Source organism: Syngnathus acus, chromosome 6 (assembly GCF_901709675.1).
Source record: "Syngnathus acus chromosome 6, fSynAcu1.2, whole genome shotgun sequence".
NCBI lineage: Eukaryota > Metazoa > Chordata > Actinopteri > Syngnathiformes > Syngnathidae > Syngnathus > Syngnathus acus.
The window spans coordinates 1,201,061-1,223,772 of NC_051092.1; the positions used below are offsets into that span (position 1 = coordinate 1,201,061).

At 41.9% G+C, this 22,712-nt stretch overlaps 4 protein-coding genes across 6 annotated transcripts; 2 read left to right on the top strand and 2 right to left on the bottom strand.

Annotated features, from left to right (window-relative positions):
- Positions 1 to 1,373: 1,373 nt before the first annotated feature.
- Positions 1,374 to 8,619, bottom strand: sema7a (semaphorin 7A). 2 transcript variants are annotated; one of them, XM_037255393.1, is made up of 15 exons: positions 8,432 to 8,619; positions 7,743 to 7,882; positions 7,374 to 7,415; positions 7,201 to 7,305; positions 6,983 to 7,064; positions 6,739 to 6,849; positions 6,231 to 6,373; positions 5,835 to 6,013; positions 4,602 to 4,710; positions 4,171 to 4,366; positions 3,836 to 3,948; positions 3,384 to 3,529; positions 3,252 to 3,310; positions 2,538 to 2,849; positions 1,374 to 1,851 (listed from the first exon to the last, which is right to left on the bottom strand). In XM_037255393.1, exons 1-15 carry the CDS (start codon positions 8,592 to 8,594, stop codon positions 1,835 to 1,837), a joined length of 1,917 nt encoding a protein of 638 aa, XP_037111288.1. In that variant the 5' UTR covers positions 8,595 to 8,619; the 3' UTR covers positions 1,374 to 1,834. The 2 variants fall into 2 exon arrangements, with proteins under 2 accessions (XP_037111288.1, XP_037111287.1); XM_037255392.1 differs by having other exon boundaries at positions 2,538 to 2,861.
- Positions 8,620 to 8,899: 280 nt separating this feature from the next.
- man2c1 (mannosidase, alpha, class 2C, member 1) lies at positions 8,900 to 20,804 on the bottom strand. Its single transcript, XM_037255388.1, has 28 exons — positions 20,597 to 20,804; positions 20,400 to 20,525; positions 20,207 to 20,330; positions 20,045 to 20,115; positions 19,717 to 19,894; positions 19,461 to 19,650; positions 18,038 to 18,144; positions 17,853 to 17,963; positions 17,689 to 17,781; positions 17,501 to 17,617; positions 17,347 to 17,442; positions 17,097 to 17,242; positions 16,756 to 16,879; positions 16,565 to 16,686; positions 16,415 to 16,500; positions 16,131 to 16,277; positions 15,978 to 16,057; positions 15,814 to 15,908; positions 15,512 to 15,616; positions 15,290 to 15,446; positions 15,086 to 15,229; positions 14,828 to 14,937; positions 14,664 to 14,743; positions 14,452 to 14,594; positions 14,281 to 14,384; positions 13,633 to 14,204; positions 11,824 to 11,858; positions 8,900 to 9,263 (listed from the first exon to the last, which is right to left on the bottom strand). Exons 1-26 carry the CDS (start codon positions 20,695 to 20,697, stop codon positions 14,087 to 14,089), a joined length of 3,075 nt encoding a protein of 1,024 aa, XP_037111283.1. The 5' UTR covers positions 20,698 to 20,804; the 3' UTR covers positions 8,900 to 9,263; positions 11,824 to 11,858; positions 13,633 to 14,086.
- On the top strand, positions 9,591 to 11,236 carry commd4 (COMM domain containing 4). Its single transcript, XM_037255398.1, has 8 exons — positions 9,591 to 9,709; positions 9,891 to 9,962; positions 10,037 to 10,102; positions 10,177 to 10,216; positions 10,311 to 10,430; positions 10,646 to 10,726; positions 10,791 to 10,967; positions 11,049 to 11,236. Exons 1-8 carry the CDS (start codon positions 9,707 to 9,709, stop codon positions 11,087 to 11,089), a joined length of 600 nt encoding a protein of 199 aa, XP_037111293.1. The 5' UTR covers positions 9,591 to 9,706; the 3' UTR covers positions 11,090 to 11,236.
- On the top strand, positions 11,355 to 14,054 carry neil1 (nei-like DNA glycosylase 1). 2 transcript variants are annotated; one of them, XM_037255396.1, is made up of 10 exons: positions 11,355 to 11,651; positions 12,117 to 12,590; positions 12,670 to 12,789; positions 12,881 to 12,989; positions 13,061 to 13,145; positions 13,230 to 13,351; positions 13,412 to 13,439; positions 13,531 to 13,598; positions 13,669 to 13,855; positions 13,932 to 14,054. In XM_037255396.1, exons 2-10 carry the CDS (start codon positions 12,148 to 12,150, stop codon positions 13,976 to 13,978), a joined length of 1,209 nt encoding a protein of 402 aa, XP_037111291.1. In that variant the 5' UTR covers positions 11,355 to 11,651; positions 12,117 to 12,147; the 3' UTR covers positions 13,979 to 14,054. The 2 variants fall into 2 exon arrangements, with proteins under 2 accessions (XP_037111291.1, XP_037111292.1); XM_037255397.1 differs by lacking the exon at positions 11,355 to 11,651 and adding an exon at positions 11,658 to 11,887.
- Positions 20,805 to 22,712: the final 1,908 nt, after the last annotated feature.

The following is a 22,712-nucleotide window of genomic DNA, read 5'->3' on the forward strand; positions in this document are numbered from 1 at the left end:
TGATGTGAAGCTGTACAATATGAGTTCTAACGTTATATAGGACGACAACGACCTCTGCTGTTAACAAATTGGAGTATTGTGACGTAATAGTGCCGCAATTAAGTCCCCCACTGACAAACATAATTGCAGCAATGCTGTATAGTGGCCAAAATACATTGACGTCATTTCCTGGTTGTGTCAGGAACTTCCGTAGTCCCAAGATGTGTTGCAATTCATTTTAAGTTGTTTCAAGATTGGAAAGAAAGAATGTGTTTTTGTTCAATGGTTGTTTTGTTTTTTGTTTTACTTCAGCTTCCTTCCTATACTTCCTGATCACAGGAAACAGGACAATTAGTTGCCCTAAACAGTGGCGGACCCCCTCAGAGATTCAAGGTCGATTTACGCCCAGCGGCCTTCAACAGAATCTGTCGTGCAGCGCCATACAAAATTACAGCTAATGATAGTGAGGCTGGAGAGCTTCTTCAAAGTGCTTAGTCGAGCAAGACTCGTCGAAATCCGATCAGCTAAGCTTTCCAAATGCAAGATTGTCATGACGTGGACGACGGCGTTGCTATTGCCTACTGTTTGTTATCCCTTTTGTTTTGCGACTTGAGCAAACATACATTTGATCAACATCAGGCGGGTCCCTCGAGGTTTCGATGCACCATCCTCATGTGACTACGCATGGAAACAACGGGCAAAACAAAGAAGGCTTGTAGAGTGGGTGGGGGCATGATACATCATCACATGCTGCCAACCAGCTATTTCTCAACTCTAAGTGACATTTCGACCGCTTTCTCGGATCATCGGTATCGAGCTAATATTCGTCGTTCTGCGCAGAGGAAAGAGAATATATTACTGAGAGTATTGTTGTGTGTCTACATGTGTTGCTGCGATGTAGCACTGTGAATGTGAAGGACTTACCCACAGGATACAGAAAACACTTCCCGGTTCCCTGGCTTTTATTGTAACAAAAAAGCAAAAACTTCATGTGATTACGCTTGTTACATAAAAATCTATATGACTTAATAATGCAATTGTTTTGCAGACAAGTGAAACCCATGTATCACTGCATTTTGTTGATTAAAATAATGATCATTTTGGAAATAAATAGAAATAATCTTTTGTTGATTGACGCTCTTCATTGGACAGAGCCCAACCATTAAATGAAAATGAAAACATAAATAGTCCTGAAGGTAAAAGAATGCAAAAATAATCTTTTCAACAATATGTTGACACCATTAGCCCAAACAAGATTTTCTGATGACTATCATGGTTGTGGAAAAAAAATTAATAAGATGAGGCCATCCATCTCAGGGGACTACCATTTTTGTCCAATATTGATATTGGCCAAAATGGATGATTTCATCGGCTTAATTCTAATTCCACACTTCAGAACACCATGTTTAGACGAGCGGTGCCACATAAGAACATTTTTGCATTTCGATAGACGTAATTCAAAGATTTGTACCAAAATGTAATTTGCTAATAAATATACTTTATAATTCATATTAATCTAAACATCTATACAAAAATATCCAAACGATAGTGCAGTAAACATAAGTAGTTGAAATAAAATCGATATCATTGAGAAGGTTTTCAGTAACAAAGGCTGTCTTATTGCACGTTTTACAAAGGCCTCCTTGTCCGTGAGTTGTTCTCAGCAGAGGTAGGTAGGTAGGTGGTGGTGGGGAACAAAACAAAGAGATTCACCCAAGGACTCGGGGGGTGCACACAATATACTCGCCCAATAGGCTGGAAGAGAGCCAGACTGCACTGCTCCTTGTGGACTAAACCACCTGTCTCAACATGTGCGAGACTCACTGTTTGTGAACAAGAAGTCCAGAGCACTGACTCACTTTGTGGATGAAGCTGAGGGAACAGAGGACACACATACAAACACAAGGGGATTCCTTCAGTTTCACCTTTCAAATATCACTTGCAAAATGCTGGACTGGCATTTCTCTCGCTGTCAGAACAAACTTACACCGCTCGTCGTAGTGTTGAGGCTACGTACTTGTAGAAAATGAATTAGACACTAGAATAATTCATAGGTAATGTGTTGTGTTAGTGTTTATCGTGTAGTGTAGATTCATGATCTTGGCAATTTTTTTTAACCATTCAAATTTGCCATGGTAGTTAACAGCAGTCCTCTTAATAATATGGTCACTTTTCTTGAAATCATTTGGAACACAAGATAAAACTTTGGACCACTAAAAGCACAGAATTTTGTCCTGGCCGATCATTAACGGCCACGACTCTATCATCAGCTATTTGTTGAACTCTTTGCGGAATCTTAGTGTTTTTTTTTTTTATCTTCTATCATGCCTTAAGATGCTACAAGATGGCACCAAAGCCTTCTCGAGTAGGAAAGTAGTAGTAGTCAAAAAAAAAAGACAGAAATGGAACTTTCTTTTAGCTTTCTAGCTGGATGGATGGATGTGGGGTGAATATGTTGCAGCCACATTTTCACTCAGTAGTTCAGTTTAAAAACAACAAGGCAAGGCTAAGTCCAAGTGTGATCCACAATGTCTGTGCTACGACAGCCGATGCTTTACCTCGGTCGCCCTTGGTACGTCGGCCATCTTGCTCGGTGAGATGATATCTCTTCACCACCTTGACGTGGTCCCTCTCTTCCGAGACGCAGTCATAGTTGCCGTAGCTCTCGCGGCTCATGGCGGGGATGAGGAGCAGGCAGTTGGAGTGCATCTGGAGGCAAGGCCTGCTCTGGTCACCGTGTTTCCACGTGTAGACGGCGTGGTAAGAGTCAATGGGACACGACAGGTAGAAAGGGACACCCATGGGCACAGCGGGCAGAATCAAGAAATCGTCGTCTACGGGCGGTGCGGCGTTTCGTCTGGTCCGGTTGACTTGATTATGTTCTTAAAAGGGCAAGACCAAGTGGGAGAAAAGAACAATGGCATTCATTATGTGGTAACTTGCATTCCCCAATATAGATAACAATAATCATGCTCAATAATGTACATAATAAAAATAGCCTTTGCTTTTTGTAGGCATAAAACACAGGATGATCGAGAGGATGTTCAAAAATATTTCTAATTCCTACAGCAAAAATGAGGCTGAGTTTGAAACACTTCCTGTTTCTTCTTCTTCTTCTTTGAACAGTGTTAAACACAATCGCATGCAGTTTCCTAGTGGCCAAAAGTGGAATTACATCCCCAAATAAACTGAATTGAGTTATAAAGGGACAAATAAATCTATCTGCAAAATAGCGGGATCTGAACCCGTCATGGTATTTAGTATTTGAGTACCTGATGTGGTTGCAGAACACACGTTTGTTCTCCCATCAACAATATTTTGAATGCCCTCACTGTAGAAAAAAAAAAGAAAAACATCCAACCTTTAATTAATGAAATATTAATTATTCGATGTTTCAGACTTACGGGACAGTCGGGGTGCATCCAGAATGAGTCCAGGAACAATAGGGGTCCCGAGCCAGAACACAGTCTGCGCACGATTTGTTATACTCATCACAACTCCGGAGGTCCACCACCGAGATTTTCTCTGCGAAACTCACCACCAGTTTTTTCTAGGCGAAAACAAAAAATGTGTCAACTTTAACAATCCAATAGAATACAAGAGCTTTCTGCTCATTTTCCCTTAAGACTGCCACACAGGTACTCATCGAACAACATTTTCACCATTGTGGCTGTTTTCCATGCTTTAAAAAAAACATTCAAGTCACGTGAAGTTGAAACAGGATAAAGAGCTCGGGAGTACACTCAAACCCCCGATCGAAAACCAAAACATTTGCTGAAAAGCACTCAGTAAATGTGCACGGCTAGCTCGTAAAAGAGTTCAAGAACAGTAACAACTAGTTTTTATTGAGCTGTACCTTTTTAGAGTCCAGTTTCATCGACTGTATGCTGGACTGACTTGAGATTTCCGTTTGGGAGATGATGAAAGGTTCCGATCCGGACTCTAAAATTTTATGGATCTTCCCGGAGTCTATAGGATATGATAAGCATCACAAAAAAGTCAAGTGTGTCACTACTAAATTATTTCAGTTGCAAATTGACTGCAGTGCAAAAAGCTCATTGAAACACAAAGCTTGTCGTGAGGAATGAGGAACAGGATGTGTTGGGCTTTGTTGAACAAAATTAGCCAAAGAAAGGACTAAAAATAGTCCAACAAATGTATTGTTTGGCAAACAAACAGGATGTAACCTACCAGTGGCCAGCAACAGAACATTGTAGGCGCTCAGGTCAGCCGCCTGGACTCGGTCCACGACTATTTTGGTGTAGTTATCGTTGCTGACGTAGAAAGGACTGGTGTAGTGCACAGAGTGGACCCAGTCGCTCATTTCGGGATAATCTCTCACCACGCTGACGGTGGCTAGCGGCAGTAGGCGGCTGTTGCGTACGCACTGAAACAACACAAGACGTACTTTTTCATCAACATTTTGTTTCTAACTGGAACTTCACCTCTTCTCGCTAGTAAGCTGTCTCATCACTCACAAGTGATGAACGTTCACGCCTTAACGTGAAGTTGGAAACCACCCTTGGTGAGAAGTGGTGATGCGCACAACTAATGAGAAACCTTCCATGTTTTGTCAAGGCTACACAGCTCAACCACATGGGACACATGAAAATAAGACTTACAGTTCCTGGCCTTGGTTGTGGAACAGCCTTGTCATAGCCCTTGAAGGTGGAGTTGTTAAAAATGCCTTCAATGGTTTCCATGGAATAAATACAGACTGCAGTGGCGTTCCTGTAAAATGAAGAGAAGGAGTCCAACGTGAATAAAGTTGATTCTGATTTAGCGTGACAAAACTTGAAGGGACTGTGAGATGGTCATGTTTTGTTGTATTCACCCAATTATAGTATAAGTAGATTTTTTGGGAAAATTTCAAAATGAAGACAATGCCTGTCATATTTGGCCCCCGTCACATGACGTCACGGGACGCCCACGGGGGCCAGAAACGTGATTGCTGTGGCTGTCGGAAACACTGATTGCATTGCTCCATGTATGATGGTCACGGGTCATCTAAATTAAAACTCCAATGTTTACTCATCGTGCTTGAGTAATACTCGTGGGAGGGAGAGAGTGAGCCACAGCAGAAGAGGCTGCACCACCCTGAATCTTTATGACATTACATAACTACACTCCTCAATTTCTCCGAGTGTTATTGAAACAGGGTTGCGCTGAATTTCCTTCGAAACATAACATGTCACTTCAGATGTTGTTTTCACTATGCAGATGAAACAGCGATGGTCTGAGAAGGTTAACCAAGGATTATTTTCCCTCATCCAATATAGAATGCATTATTTGTAAAAATAATAATCATCTATTGACAGCATTATTGAAAGTATGATTAGTTTGATGGTTTTTTTTATGTTGAAAATAATCATTATCAGCAGCATTATAATGATTGATTGTTATTGTATAATTATGTATTATTTTTAATCATTGGATTAATTTATTCACAATATGATATACTATTAAATCCTAATCATAAATTATTATTATTCGCTTGTATATCAATAGTTTAACATTTACTTTTTTTATTTACAAAATAATAGAATATTAGGATAATATTACTTTATATAAAAATACTATCCTTTTATATAATAACAATTATTATTTTATTTTGCATTCTTAATAAAGAAAGAAATATACAATTACTGCTACTACCATATTGTATGTATGTTCCCACAATAATTCTCTTGCAAGTGTACCTAATGAAGTGACCATTGACCAACCGATCGCACCATACATTCTGCAGAAGGAGTAAGTCATAACCTTTACATAGAGCTTCTGTTAGTCGCCATTTCGAAATTTGGTGCCATCCACTTGGGGTTGCTACGCAATCAAATGAAGGGAAAGTGTCAAACCAGCTGCTGGTGAAGAGGGCATAAACCCTTGTGTCCCGCCAGTCTGGGGCGTGCTGCACGTAGACGTCCTGCAGCCGGTTGAAATACAGGGACTCTTCTGGAAAGCCGCACACCAGTCGAGCCTTGAGAAAAGATGTCCACGTGTTCTGGAAAAATCGCTTTGATCCGCCTTCATCAGTCTGGAAAACAGCAAACAAAAGAGTGTCATGTTTTCCGACACGGCTGTGCTGCTAAATATTGTATGTTGAAAAGAGATAGATGCAAATTGCGTTACTGAGTCTCTGAATGAATGCCAACTCATGTTACCTGACACTGACAGCTTTCTGAGAAATAACGTGGATCGAAATCTGATTTTCCCCTAATGTCATCTGAGTCACTGTCTATTGTCCAAGGTACCTTGCAAACTCTGGCCACTCTGGAAATCCACGGATCAGCTTCCGGGTTTTGGTCAGAGTTCTTTTCACGGAAAAAGATGTAGATCTTTTCATTTTCGGGGTCGTCTTTACGCTTCACCCAGGAGGCAGAGACAAATGTGGGCTCTGTACGAGAAGGACATTGATACTGATGAGTCAAAGTACAGGACATAAAGAGCAGGCAGGCTTATCTGATCCAGAGTCCCCCCAAAAACATCAAAAATAAATACGAAAAATAATAATTTCACGTTATAATATTATATTATTTTTATATTATTATATATGTGATAACGTTGCAACTATTGATGCTAATTATTAGCCTGTCTATGGGATTTCCCATGTGTTAGCATGAAGCTAGTGGGCGACAACGTTTGTATGGTTGTTTTAAATCAAAAGCAAAATTGTTGTTGGATTTGTCCGAATAATGACACTGCTGTATATGGTCTCAAAGTCAGAATTACAGATTTAAACGACTTTTGTAAACGATTTACCTGAGACCCAACTGTCGTACATCCAGACTTTGGCTCTCCTGCCTGCTTTCCTTCTGAACTGCAAGGAGCTTCCATCAGTATCCAGCGGTGCGGCAGCGTATAGATCGCCCTCTAAAATAGCAAACACAAAACCAGGCACCGGCACGCTATTATTAGGCACCTTTTATCCCTACGCCACTTACAGGGATTACACATCACATTCTCACGCCTTGAAGAAACACGTAAGAGGCGCCATTTAACATACCAACTGTGAGGGACAGTGAGTTCTGCGTGTACGAAAACGGTGAGATTCCCGTCCCTTCCTGATGCTCAATCTTGTCAGTGGCCTGAAAGTGGAACAGCACAAAGTCAACAGGATGTCTGTCACATCAAACAAACCTTCAATTGCCCACAAAGTGGCATTTAATGGCTCCTGAAATGAGCCCATATTAACTGCAGCAGATAGATGTGTGATGCACTTACAGAACTTCCAAGCTTCCAACAGTGAGGCCTTTGTCCGTTGGTCCCGCAGACAAACAGACTGTCCCCAAACTTCTCGATGACAGTGATGACATATTGGCGAGGGCCCTGTGCAGCAAGCATCTTATTATTTCCACGCAGCACACATCATTCGAGCCATTTTCATGGTTACCAACCTCCTGCCACGGCTCTTCCCCCGTAGCCTCCAGATGGATTTCCTGCATGGACATAAAACTAATGAATGAAGAATTTGCAGTGTCCACAAATGGAGGTTTGTGTTGCCGTTAAATGACACACATTTTCCTTCAATGGCACTTAAGATAATGGCTTGTGGAATAATAGTAAAGTCTTGATGAATTCATTTGAAACGAAAAACAGAAAGGTTTCCAAAAGTCAGCCATGATGAAGCATTGAGTGCGTCACAACAGAGATACTAATCCTTTAGGGCGCAATCTAATTATCTCTTCTGCTGCATCAACGACTCAGAGTGAGTGCGAGCTGATGGCCATGGAAAAAGTGCAGTGAAAAGAAAAAGCGGCACCCACCTGAGCAATTTGATAGCGATCCAAGTCAAGCTGGAACACAAAGTCAGTTCCTCCTACGTATGTCTCCCCAGAGTCTTCATGATAAAATAAAACTGTGTGGTTTTGATAGGCTGGGTGGAGAACTTTTCTGCTGATGACTTCTGGAAGATAAAGCAGCAACAATATTTTCATTCAAGAATGTGAGTGAAGGTCATCACAGCATTTTGGACCACAGTACAGAGGCCAGCCACAATATTAGGCACACCTGCACAACCACACCAATGCAACAGCTGTGTTAACAATTGCGCCTTGGCAAAGATCAGCAGAATGTGAACATTCACCAAAGTTGAAGAGTTTAGTTGGACGAAAGACCTTCATGAATATGTTTGAATTTATAAATAAGATTCCTGGGGATAAAAATGTCAGAAGAAAACACTTGCTCAGCACCAAACGGACCAGTATTAATCCAACAATCTTTGTTATTGATAAATATTTTGACTACTTTTTTATAAAAATAGGGTCGAAATATTGGGAACTTTTCTCAGCTCTCCTTCACATAAATCGAACAACAATGTAAATAGAATTTTGTGTTTTTTTTTAAATATATCTGATACTGATAGCGAGGCATTCCTTTTATTACGCAACTCTCAAGACTACTAATCCATTTAATTATCATCATCTCATAAACTGTTAAAGGTGTTTTGGTTTACCTTGACTCAGAAGTCTTGGGATATTCTTAGATCCAAAGGTTGGCGTGTCCTCTGAGCTGACGTGGAGGCTCCAAAGAAAATGCAGCAAAAGACTTGGAATCAGCTTCATCTTGCATTCATCAGTGGTCCAGCGACTGACTCTCATGCACGCGAGAAACCTCATTTCAATACTCAGCAGTGACTCACTCACATACGCCCCCTGCTGCAAATCCAGCAAGAGGATGTTAACAAATGGCCCTTCCAAGTAAACTACTTAAGAGCCAGACAAACCAAAGACTGAAGTGGATGTTAAATAATAGCTGATTTATGGCAAATAAAAAGCTATCAACGTCCTAGAAAGGCTTTCATGTCCTTTTTATGCGTTTGTGCGTAGCCAATGCCATTTGGTGGAAAGCACGAATCACGTGACCTAATGCGTCATTAGAAGCGTGGTTAGAATACGTTAAAAATGGAAGCTACATGTTTTGAACAAGCCAACTTCCACATGTAATGAACATTTCAACCTAAATCTAGTTCAATACCAGACCATTTTTAAAAACTTTGTAATTATTACTATTTCAATGATCTATTTAATCCGAATGATATATTTTTTTATGTCAAACGACAATATACTATATTTTGCATTCAACATGGCCACTAAGTAATAAAAGAAACCGCTTACCCATCTTTGCTAATGTAAATGATGTATTAGGATTTCTCCTTCTGAAATCCAAGTAGAATTTTCATGTGGTCCAAATACTCAATATTGGGTGTGTCCTACAAAGGATAATTCCTGTTTATGTCTGGTTATGGTTGTTATGTAATCATTGGAGTGCTGTTGTTTGTATTCAACCTAGAAAATGTCATAAAATTGAGCAAAATATCTTCAATAATGATCTATATTTAAAAAGTTATATCGTGTGTAGGGTAAAAGCGATTTGTAAAGCGACAAGATGTCTGATTGATGCTGTTAGCTACGAATCATGTAATATATTGTAGACAAAAAAGAATCCTATCCATTTGATACCTAGAAATAGAAAGTAGTACACTGGTTACTCGGTTTACGATGGTCATACAACATTTTGAGGTTACGACCGTCATGCATTGCATCCAAATAAGTTATATTGTAATTTTACTACACTCTCGGAACGGTGCGCGTCGTAAAGCGAGGATCACTGCGTACCAATGAGTGTGGAGCGACGCCCCGCCCACTCTCTTAACCAATCAGCTGTCAAGTATGCAAGCCACTTCCTTTTCACTTCCGCGTCTCGTCTCGTCGTCTATGGTTAGCAAACAATGGTAAATACAAATTCTCATTCTATCTGTGTATTTGGCAAGTAATGCAATGGAGCAAAACTTTGCCAAACTGTATTTGATCACTAATTTTGCCCCAATTGATCGTCGCTCAGCTAATGGCTAGTAGAATGGAATTATGGCTTGCAAGTTGCTGTCGCTCATCATGTGATGGTTTTCCTTTCAGCGGTTCCGATTCTGTGGAGATTTGGACTGCCCCGATTGGGTACTTGCCGAAATCAGTACCCTGGCAAAAATGGTGAGTACTCAACAGGTTTATCAACGCGACAAGTTGTCATTTAAATTGTATCATGATCTTATCTGTTCTTTTAGTCTAGTGTCAAAATGAAACTCCTTTGTGCCCAAGTGCTGAAAGGTCTCCTCGGGGAAGGTATTGATGTAAGTATGGCCCCACTCTCCCAAATGCTTTTCAAACATAACCAGTAATAACGTGCTATCTACGAATATTTCAGTATGACAAAGTTACAAAGCTTACAGCTGATGCAAAGTTTGGTAAGTTTCCTTCTGCATCAAATAATTGCTAATATGCAGCTACTAATGTAAATTTCTGTGACACAATGTGATTTTGTGACAATGTGTCTTGCAGACAGTGGAGATATCAAAGCCAGTGTGGCCGTGCTCAGCTTCATTTTATCCAGTGCGGCCAAGCATGATGTCGACAGTGAATCTTTATCCAGTGAGCTGCAACAGCTCGGTCTGCCTAAGGGTTGGTCTGCGTACTGTCAAATTTAAGATTAAGTGTTTTTTATTTTTGCTTAATAGTGTGACAACGAACATGGAGCTTGCAATGGAGGGTGTTTACTGTATTTCCTTTAATTGCTTTTGAATTGAATCACTAAAATAAGTATTTTTTTTCAGTATTCTAATTTGAGGTGCACCTGTTTATACATGTGTGTATATATATATGGATCATTCTTTCAGAGCACACAATGGGGCTGTGCAAGTCATATGAAGATAAGCATTCCGCAGTGCAAGACAAACTAAGAGAGACCAGCTTGAGATGTAAGTATTAAATTGCGCACTCCGACAAAGAATGCTAATAAATCTGTTCTCTTATGAATTTCAGTGGGTCGACTAGAGGCAGTCTCTTGGAGGGTGGACTACACACTCAGCTCCAGCGAGATGAAGGAAGTTAACAAAGCGGTCGTTCAGCTAAAGCTACAGGCTCAAGACGCCGAGTCGGGCTCATCAAAAAGCACAGTGGTCTCGCTCTCTGCTGACAAGTTCAGAGTCTTACTTTCAGGTTTGTCCCGTTACAAATCCCAAATCATTTGGCAACCAATGATGTCATAATGATTTTCTGTTGTTTGTGGATTTCTTGCAGAGCTCAAACAAGCCCAGACTATGATGAATGGTTTACAATGACCAAAGCTAAAAACAAATGCTTTTTTACAATTTATTTCTTTGTGTGTGTGTATTTCTGATTAAATGTACTAATGTACTGCACTTGAACTAATATTTAGTTGTATTTTCTACCTGAATATTCTCGTGGTAATAAAAATATTAAATGTATACCTTTACTCTCTGTCCTCCTGCCACTGACAACTGTGCCTTGACTACATTTACCAGCATGCATTGCGGTATACGTCACTGTGCTTACCCCTCGGGTAATACAAGGCTTTTAAACAAATATGACTTTTTAGCATATTTATAACCATGGACCCATATTAAAAAATGTTTTTTGTAAAACCACAATTAAAAGAACCCTTTCCAAAGGACATCTCGCGATATCGAATGGCTTGCTGGCGGTAACGTTACGAAACATGTTTGGTAACAAGCACGCTGCCGTAAAAGCGTTCGTGACAAGCGCAACCTCACTGCCTCCAAGCGAAACCCCTTCAACACAAATATACTTGAACTGTTCTCCGAATTGTTCCATAAATAAAGTTAGATTTTCGCAGAAGTGACGTCCATTTCCTGGTTCGTGGTAAGTACTTTAAACTCAGGCAATGTAAACGCCGTCTTTCTTTGCGATGTTTACAACAACTAGTGAAGATGTTTACGTTTCACAATTGTCAACAAAATCCGACATGTATGGACACTATGCCTTGTGCATAATATGCACGTTGTGGTCTAATAATTAATAGATGAAGGGGTACCTGAATTATTCTTTCGGGCGTCATTGGGAGCTCATCTAAAAGAAAAAAAACAAAGAATATGTAGGTAAGATTGGGGGTTGTGGCTGCAGTTTGAGAAGCACTTTATATCTTTTAAATACCAATTGCTGTTTTCCTACGAGCCTATTTTCACCCGAATGATGCTTATAGGTACTCTTATTTTCAAAATACAGCAATCTTCTACTTATTTTGTCACACACTGAGCAGCATATGAGAAAAACGGGGCAGTGCAATTCGACTCAGTGCAACATGACTGAGCCAATGTTTTTGTGCAGTTGTGTAACAGTTGAGTGCATTCCAACAACGATGCCCGAAGGACCCGAGCTGCACCTGGCCAGCCTTTTCGTGAACAAAATGTGCGAGGGGGTGTTGTTTTCCAGCCCGGTCCAAAAGTCCGAGGTCAGCAAGAATCCAGACGTAGCCTTTGCCTGCGAGGCGTACCGCATCAATGCCACTTCCAGAGGGAAGGAAGTGAAGCTTACTCTGACGCCAATTAAGAGTGATGACACGAAGGCCGAAGAGACACAGCAGCCCATGGACATTGTGTTTCGCTTTGGCATGTCAGGCTTTTTTCGCTTCACTGCAGAGGATGAGCTGCCCAAACACGCCCATCTGCGGTTTTATACCAAAGAAAAGCCTCGCAAAGTGCTCAGCTACGTGGACGCACGCAGGTTCGGCAGCTGGCAGCCACACGGAACCTGGCAGCCTGACAGAGGACCCTGCATTATGTTTGAGTACAACAGCTTCAGGTTCCAGGCGCCTTTCATTACTAACATCAAATCTAAGAATGTCAGTACCTCACTTGACACATTGATGACTACCTTGCAGGGAAAATGTGCTGTCACACCTGTCTGACCGAGCCTTTGACAGGCCCATTTGTGAAGTCCTGCTCAATCAAAAGTACTTCAATGGAATTGGCAACTATCTGAGGGCAGAAATCCTTTACAGGTGAAAGATATTTTCCTCCTGCCATGTATTAGTCAGTGACTACAATATTAGTAGGGAAGTTGCAATGTGATTCAAGTGTGTTTGTTGTTAGGTTAAAAATCCCGCCCTTCACGTCTGCCCGGGCTGTGCTTGAAGGCCTTGAGTCAGAGGATGCTTGTGAAGACAATAAGTCAGTAAAGAACGAAACTTTGAAGCAAAAGGTGAACTTCAACACAAACAATCTTCCCCTCCCACCACCACAAATGTTTCAACATCTAACAATGTCTCACAGCCAGCTCGAAAGATCACCGTGAAAGATGAGAATGCTGACCTACTCGGGATGTGCCACACAGTTCCCCTGGAGGTGGTCCATTTAGGTGCGCAACAATAATGCCTGATTGAGGATCAAGATTTAAAGGTTAATCCTGAATAGTAAAAGAACAAAACTGTTTTTCGGTTAGGTGGGAAAGGCTACGATCCAGAGAAGGCCGACTACTCTGCCTTTCAGGCCTGGCTGCAGTGTTACTATGTGGATGGAATGAAGTCTCTACGCGACCACAATGGCAGAACTATTTGGTTCCAAGTAGGTCATGCGCTTCCTATTCTGCATTCGTGATACTAATGGCAAATATTGTAATTACAGGGCAATCCAGGCCCCATGGCTCCTAAAGGTACATTTCTGACATAAAATATCTGACCCAAAACAAAAAGACAATGACAGCAAAGAAAAGTCTAATGTGTGTAAACATTTCTCATCAACAGTTTCTAAAACACCAAAGGTCAAAAAGAGAACGAAAAAAGATGAGGATCATGATAGCAGCGAGAGAGAAGTACAAGCCATCAAATCATATTTGGTCGACTTACAAATGATGTAACGTCTGTGATTTGACATCATCATAGGGGGCTGAAACACAATCTGAAAGCACACAGAAGAAAAAAACGGTCAAAAAGGAAATGAAAGCGGCAAAGACAGAAAAGGATGCGCGGCCAAAAGAAGCCACAACCCGACGAGCTGTGAAATCTTTGAAAGTGAACACGCCACGATGTGAAGACGAGTCACCTGTAAGGAGGAAGAAGACGGCAGAAGGTTGTGATTTGAAAAGTTGACAAGGAGAAAATATTGAAATACTCAATTGTGAAGTCGTCCCTTTTTTTATTTGCAGGTCCTCGGAGGCGTAGCGAAAGACTGACAAGGCAAAATGTCAAGTAAAAACAAAGCATCACTGGATTTTGAAATACTATTTTTAATCTTTTGTAGAATTAAAAAAATATATATTTTGGAAATATTTTCAATTACATAAACAAAAATGACCAATTTTTATGCATTAACAACAAGCAAAAGTGATCTGACTTGAAAGGGGCTGAAGTTGAGACTAATTCCATTTTCAGTCACATGTGCCGACTCAGCAGTGTCAATTTGCTCGAGAAGATTACAACTGAAAAGGAACACAGTAGAATTCAACATGATTCCTTTTTAAAAATGTATGAAAGAAACATGTTGAGGTCACTTACTGCCAGGCCTCCTTGACTGGAAACATCACGCGGAGGGTTGCGGTCACGCCGCCGCCGTGAGCCTCGTACAGTCTGACGACGACGGCTCCTTTCCTGTCCTCGGCCTGTCGCGTTGCATGACGATCAGCGCTCTTGAGTGGCCACAACCAAGCTGAACAAGCAACGGGTTACCTGTTTAACAGTCTCCAGGATGACGCTGGCTGGGCTGACGGAAAAGGCACTCCATGCGGCTGCGGCTGGCGAGCACGGCGTTAGCCTCAAAGGGAAGTTGAGGTTGTAAGCGCATTGGATGACTGCGGTATCTTGGAAGGACCCTAAAAAAAAAAAATGTTTATAATGAAGCTTTAAAAAAAAAAAAAAAAATAGAAGAAAAAAAAAAATACCTGTGTGTGGCATGATGGCATAGGTGAAATGATGCGTGCCCATATCGGCGTTGGCATCCGGAGCCTTTGGTGCCCTCAACCTGAAATAGATGTCAAAACATCATGATTCACTGTGACCCAACAGAACTGCTCAAATGTGTTCCACAAGTGATGTGAGGTCTCACAAGGAGAGGGTCATGGTGTTCTTCTGGACCGAATAGCCGTATTTGCAGTCGTTGAGCAGAGCCACTCCAAAATTGTGCTCGGACAAATCGGCCCATTTGTGACCCCAAACCTGAAAGGAGTAGAACCACAATTCAGCAGACGAATAATTCTAGTGTCTTGTTACACTCTCACTTTATGAAGGCCAATACTGTATTTGCTTCTGGAGGTATAATTGTCACATGTCCCAATACTTTTGTTCATATTGTGCATGTCTATACTTCAAATCTGGCCCAGTCCCATGATGTATTCCTGTGCGTGGGTCTCTGCAGATGTCCGAACTGGATCTCATAGGTAGCGTTGGGGCTGTGCACTCGTACTGGGAACTCAACCTTCAGAAACTTGTGCGACTCAGCCCAGTTGACCTGAGAACACATTTCTAGATATTTATCCACAATGTACTCAGCGTTTTAAATCCAACATACCTGCGTGTTGAATTTAATGTAAGGACACATGGCATCCATCACAATCTCCTGCGTGACTGTGCTCCTGTCACTGATGGAAAGCGTGAAGGCCACGCTTCCTCGGAGTTCGTGGGACGACAGCACATGAGCAGGGCGCAGTACCTCCACCAGTGGTTTCCTGTGGGGAAGCGGGCGGGGTTGGAGTTATTGAATGCCAATGGGTGGAACGGCAATGACTCACACCTTGTTTGAAGGTGGTAATCCATAACATCCCAAGCGTCCCAGTACAGAGGTACGTCATCAAACATGACAAACTGGTTACAAGCGAAACCATCCGGGATGGCTTCCCTGAAAACAACAGCATTGGAAGAAAGACTTTATAGAGAGTAACAGGTTGGTTTTTTTTTTTTGCTCAAAGAATCTCCTATAGACATAAGGGTAATTTAGTTTACCCTATGGTAAAAAAAAAAGTAATTTAGACAATAATTAGTAAAAAAAAATTCAATCTCCTTTTATTAAAACCAGCACATTTAAAACCACAGTACCTGTTAGCACTGATCAAACACAGCGACGTCAGTGTGCCATCTTTGTTCACAACAGCCCGCACAATCCCGTTTTCCATCAGAACGCTGCCGTCAGCCTGCCGTGTTACACACAATTTATGATGCAAATTCACCCAGCAGGGAGTAACAAATGCAATGAAATATACCTGAACAGTAACACAGACAGGTGTCACAGGCTTTGCGTCTTGAATGGGAGATACGCCGATGCTCGGAACTCGCACCAGAGCTGTGGTGCAACAGACGTAATCATTAAAAAAAAAAAAAAAACCATAACTTTGATGTTAAATCCCATCACATACCTAAATTGTGTGGACTGAGGCCATCTTGTATCTGGAGGACTTCAAGTCGCTCCCAAGGCAGAGAGTTGAAGACACCCGTGGCCTCGCCCTGAGACATGAGGGCTCTGAGGCCATCTTGTAAAAGAGCAGCACCGCTTCCCTTGATATCTACAAGACGTGACAATTTCAAACCCACGTAGCGAGCAATGACTTGGACCTCCTCATAAGTGAGGCACATTCCAAGATCAAATAAATAAATGCACAGAGCTCTCCACGGTTGAGAAAATCCAAAACATTTGACTCACCTTCATAATACCTCAACGCATCCTCCACAACCATCTCTATACAACTGCCCGGGATGACATCGTGGAACTGGTTCAGCAGCAGAAGCCTGAAACACAATCAAAACGCACTTGGATAGCTGTTAGCAATTTAGCCAGGTTAAAAACACCGACCTCCAGAGTTCCTGCAGCTTCACGGCGGGGTACTGAAATGTTTTATGGTGACACATTGCCAAGCTGCTGGCCATCTCAACATCATGCAGAAGCGTTTCACACTGGCGGTTGCCTCGCTTGATCTAGAAAAATGAGACGTCTTTCATTATTTGGAGAACCTGTTGCTTTGAAATCTGATCCGATGTATCTACCTGTGCCTGTGTGGTGTACGTGCCATTGTGCAGCTCTAGGAAGAGTTCACCGCTCCAAGTGCACAGCAAACGTGAGTCAGCCCAAAGCTGAGAAAAGAATTTGTCGGGACTGGAATTGTGAACCCTGAAATGCAAAGACAGGAAGTAGGGATGGAAATGAGCGATGGTGCACTTCATACAATGCCGTAATGACTTCAATAAAAATTAATAATATCCTTCTTATTTAAGAATAAGAAACAAAACGGCGAGTTGTTCATCGGGTGGGGTTTGGGCCGAGCAGTTGTTTCTGGCCAGTCCCATCTGTGAACTGCTGAGTTCATGTTCAGGAAGGAGGAACTGACTTGGGAAGTCCATCTGTGTCCTGGACCCGTTTGAGTCGATCCAACATCAACTGCGTGGGGCCGCCGCCACCGTCACCGAATCCAAACAACAGGGCGCTGTGATTGGCTCGGCCTTTGTCTTTGTTTTGCTTGACGCTTTTTACAAGCTGCGGATGGAACAGAAACACCCACGGATGGGAGTGTGGTCAGAGGTTGGGGTGATGTGGGAATATATTCTCAGACTAAACAAAAAGATGTTCAATTTACTCACGTCTTCAACCTTTCCCATCATATTGTAGGAATTTCCAGGAGGAAAGTGAGTCAAAACCGTGGAGCCATCAAGTCCTTCCCAGAAAAACGTGTGGTGCTATAGAAATCAGAAATTTGAATTTGCATTGATTTGTCAGTTTTGTTTTTCAACTTACAGGGAAGGTGTTGACGAGGTTCCAACTGAGTTTCTGCGTCAAAAAATTGTGAATTCCACAACCGCGCATTATCTGAGGGAGTTGGGCCGAGTAGCCAAATGTATCTGGAAGCCAGAACTAAATCAGAGACAAGTGATGAGAAGCAGAGCAAAGCGATAACGGCGAGATCACCCCGCCCCTCCCCTTACCTCTTTGCAACGCTTTCCAAATTCTTGCTCAAAATAACGCTGGCCCAGCAAGAACTGCCTCACCATGGATTCTCCTGACGGCAGATTGCCATCCTGACAGACAACGCTCAATGAGATCATTAAATAAAATGCACGATGGCTCATTTCCAAGCTCGGGCGTTCACCATCTCCACCCACGTTCCTCCGACAGGCACAAACTGTCCCGTCTTGACGTAATGTTGAATCTCTGAGAAGAGTCCTGGGTACCAGCTCTTGACCCACTCAAATTGTTGAGCCTGGTCGACAGTAAAAGCATTTGAACTGACACCGATCGGCACACTGGACACGTATTGATGAGCGAATGAATTACCTGAGAACAAGTAAAAACAAACTCGGGGTTCTTTTCCATAAGACGGACGGCGGTCACCCAGCTCCGACCGCATTTGCGAATGGTTTCTTCGTAAGGCCACAGCCAAGCTATGGACGCAGTCAAAAGGAATCAATACAAGAGAAGCATTTTACTTGACTTTTCAAAAAGTCAGAAGCTGTCAGAGAGGTATTACTTTAACGTGCTATCATTGTGGTTGCACTTTATAACCATAGTTAGTCCACACACGCTCTAAATTGTCCTTATGCGAGTAAAATTGGATATTTCTCTAAACATGAAACTGAATGGCATCAGACCAGTGTGTAGATAGATACTAGGGATGCACCGAAAATTCGGCCACCGAAAATTTTCGGCCGAAAATGACCCAAAAGTGCATTTTCGGTTTTTGGCCGAAAGACCTAAATCACCGAAACAACACGGCCGAAACTTGTGATGACGTGAGCAAACAGCGCAGCCAGCACGCGGGAAAACGGGATAAGAGCCAGCATGTCTGCGGTGTGGACTGATTTCACTATCTCAGAGAAAGATCCACGGATAGCGATTTGCAAAACATGCAATGCTGAAATTTCAAGAGGGGGTGCATCTGCAAAAAGTTTCTCCACGTCGGGTTTAATTCATCACCTGAAATCCAAACATCCCGATCGCCATTCTGAATATGAGAAGAAGGCGACACAGAAAAGGAAACTGACACCGAGCACGCCCACTCCGTCTGTGGTGGATGTTTTTATAAGAGAACATATTTAATTTTACAGTCTTTCAGCAGGCCAGTCAGTTATAAGCCTGTAAATTATTATTTAATGTACACATGAGTGGGGTCAAGTTAAACATTTTATTTTTATTTTATTTTATTTTTGAATTTGAATTTATATTGTGCATTGTTGTAATGTCAGTGCTAAATAAATATTTTCATACTTTTGTAACTGGTTTATTGCAATGCCTTGATTTTAGTGAGGTTAGTACACATGTAGCCATAAATGCTGTGGTTCTAATAACTGACATAATCATTTCTTTTGGTGTTTCGGTTTTCGGTTTTCGGCCTTGGTTTCCTCATTTTTGGTTTTCGGTTTCGGCCAAGAATTCTTATTTCGGTGCATCCCTAATAGATACCGTATTTTTCGGACTACAAATCACAAGTCGTACAAAGCAAAAGATGCTCCTGAGTAGAAGTAAAAAAAAAAAAAACGAGAAAGAACAGTGATGCTCACACTTTTGGTCCATTACCACCACCTCGTGGCCACGTGTGGTAATGCACCAATAGTATTTGCTAACCACCAAAACAACAGAGATTTTGGGTGCCAATTCAAATTAGAATTTTAATATATACACAAGTTGCATATGACCCGAGTATAAAACAGGTGTGTTACTTATAGTCCGAAAAATGCGTTCCTAAATCTCTCATGCAAACCTGAGTCGATGTGGCAGTGACCCATGGCATGGACACTATGTTGGCTTTGGCCATTGTGCTGGCTGAAGAACTTGTGAGCCAGAGCGTGCGCTTTGGAAAAGGAACTCGGCTCAGCCGGGTCGCTCACGTTAACCATTTCATTAACGGTGAAGAGCGCTTGGAAGCCCCGCTGCTCGCTCTCGCCCAGTTCCTATCAAAACAACGACACCGTTTTCCTCTTTTGCCTGATTTTGCTTCCAAAGAAAACCGACCATACCTTGACGATGTCAATCAGCATCTCAAAATCAGTCAGCAGTTCCCTGACATCTCTGTTAAATACAACCAGCTCCGCCTTCCGCACGGAGAATGTCCTATTCGGATCCGGAGCTGCAATCATGGACCCTTGACCGGCTCCAAAAAGACCATTACAGGCCAGCTCCACATAGAAGTTCACACTGAAAGAAAAGTAGATAAGAGCAAGCCAACAATGTCACCCGTGGGCTATTGAGATATCAAGTGATCTGCCATATTTGTGTTTCAGACATTGCTGTAACATTTTTTCCCCCCAATTTTACAATTGATTGTAATTTCTATTCCCAATTTACCTGTGTGGCTCCTCCTCTGTGAGACAGTCAGAAAGGATGTAACTTGTCTTTTCACCTTCTTTAGTCAGACCCTGCAGACCAACAAGAAAGGAAGTCACAAAGGTGTCTACTACTAAGACAACTCTAGAAGCTAACAAGGTCTTTTTTTTTTTTTTTTTTTACCTGAACTGGCTGTCCATCCCTCCAGACCATCCCCTCGCCATCACTTTCCCACAGAAGATGGACTTCTTTTCCTCTCCAGGAAACCGGGATTTCCAGGACTACTTTAAACCAACACGTCCACCATCTAAAATAAACTTGGTAAATTGTATTGCTCTATACTTTTCTTTTTTGGAAGTGGTTAAAAAATACTCACGTTGGTCCAAAATGATCACCAATTTTGTAAGGGCTGAACTTCTGCGTTTGCGCCTCTGAGAATGTTATTCGTTTAGGTGACATAAACGAGCTGATGGATTCCACCGGCTGGGAGTCTCCATATAACCTGTACGAAGATAATAATTGATAAAAAATTGATAATGAATTCAAGAGGAAAGTTGCAGTTTGTATCCCTACCGTCCTCGCAGGTTGCAGTCTGTGAAGTAAACATCAGAAACGAACTTCTCGGCCCTCTCCAATAGTGTGCGCCGGTTCTTCAATACGGGTTGGTGATACATAGCGGAAAAAAATAAAATAAACGTAATAGCGTTTAGTATTTTGCAACAACACAACTAAAGCGTTTTAAATGGACAAAGGTCGCGTTGACGTAACCCGGAAGTAGAAGTCAAGACTGTATTATACCCCTTTGACCGCTAGATGGTACTATTTCTCCACTTTGCCATCTTCTGCCGTTCTAGCTATGGTAATCAAAACAGTTACTGTCGTGTAACTGTAGTTAATGAAAGTTACATGATGCAAATACCCGTGGAATAATCCTATACGTATTCAAACAAGACGGGTATAAATGGTTATATACAAATTGAATAAACAAACAAATGGGCAAAAACATTGTGCTTGTATGAAAATATCAATAGGTAAAAAGGGCATACGTTTTTTGTTTGTTTTCTTATTTAGATTTTAGAAAAGAGTTCGAGGAAGCCATAAAATCTTCAAATGTTGTCAATGCTTTAAGAATTAAGGATGTTATGACAATTTAAAGATTTCAGAAAACGTGCAAAAATGACCCCTTGCTTCAATAACAAAATAATTGAATGGCCTGTCATCAGTTTTAAGAAAAGGACATGGCCAAGTGACTGCAACAGGAAAGGGTAACAGCTCAAATGTGCGCAATGAAGACATCATATTGGAAAATTCAGAATGAAAAATCACTTTGGTATCACACAAATGATACATACTCTACATCCAACAAATGTATGTCGGTCGTCCATCTTTGTCAAGGTTGGATATGTTTAAAGATGCCCTCTGCACTCCTCACTCATAACGAGGGGTTATTTGACTTACAGTTCTCTTCAATTAAGCTTCAATCCAAATCTTTCTCCTCTGCCCTTTATTTATTTACGGACCATCCATCCAATTTTTTTTTGGTACGGGTTGACCTCAATAGGATTGCGGATGAGCTGCAAATGATCCCTGGACCCTGCTGACTTTAGGCCAGAGGTGGCAGACTGGTGCCCTGCCAATCGCAGGGCATATTTACTGCCCATTTTCTGAAATCCCCAGACCAACAAAAAGTCACTTCATATAACTTTTGGATTCTGAGGCTGAACTTCATGAAACATGTCATTTTGACCACATCTATATGTCTCGGTGCATTAAGTACTTCCTTGTGCTTGGCTGACCAGAAGTCCACGGTGAAACTCTGGTTATCACAGGGACGACCGTATAGCTATATTCCTATAAGAGCATACAACCAGGGCACAAGGTGCAGACAGTATGGGAGGCCCAGAGCACCAATGATGACATTATCAAGTGCCAACACTGAATCACTCTGCATTTTTGCAATTGTATAAGCAAATAAAACATCAGAGGAAAAAACCCCAAACATTTATCCCTCAAACGCTCATAATGTACAATAATAAACTCTTGTGATGTGAAGCTTGGAAATGGTAGCTTACAATGCGGTGAGCTTGTAAAGATGATGAAGTAATACCGCTCCTGCAGTTAGTACACGATCAACGCCGGCCGCAGAGTGCTGGGAAGCCGGCGGGGGCTCGGGGTCATCTTGAAACTTTCTTGGCAATATTCACAGGGAAGGACATGTTTGTTGCAATGTTTCCGTGAAGCCAAGAAGCCTTTTATTATGATATCACGGAGCAGCTCTAAGTACAGGCTTGGTGCAAATGTAGGGGGAATCCATTCTACTCATGCCACACCCTACCATCAAGGATGCCTGTTGACTCCTGTCCCCTCATTGTTTGGACTGCGGTCTGAGCATCGTTCCAACGAGGCAGGAAGGCCCAAGGGAGCGGATGACACAGTCCTGACTTAACCCGGCCGGGACTTTCAGTGGTACAGTGCTGACCTTCAGCAGACCACAGCATTGTTTGCCTGGAAGAGGAACAGGATGAACTTATCAACTTGACAACCTCATGGGATCAACAATGAATTCAACCATAACTGTCCAAAAACATGAAATGAGATCTTTACGTGAGGAAACAGTTGATGTACTGCCTATACTTTTGAAATTCCTGTGGGCAGTGACGCGTTCTCCTCACACTTCACCTCAATCTTC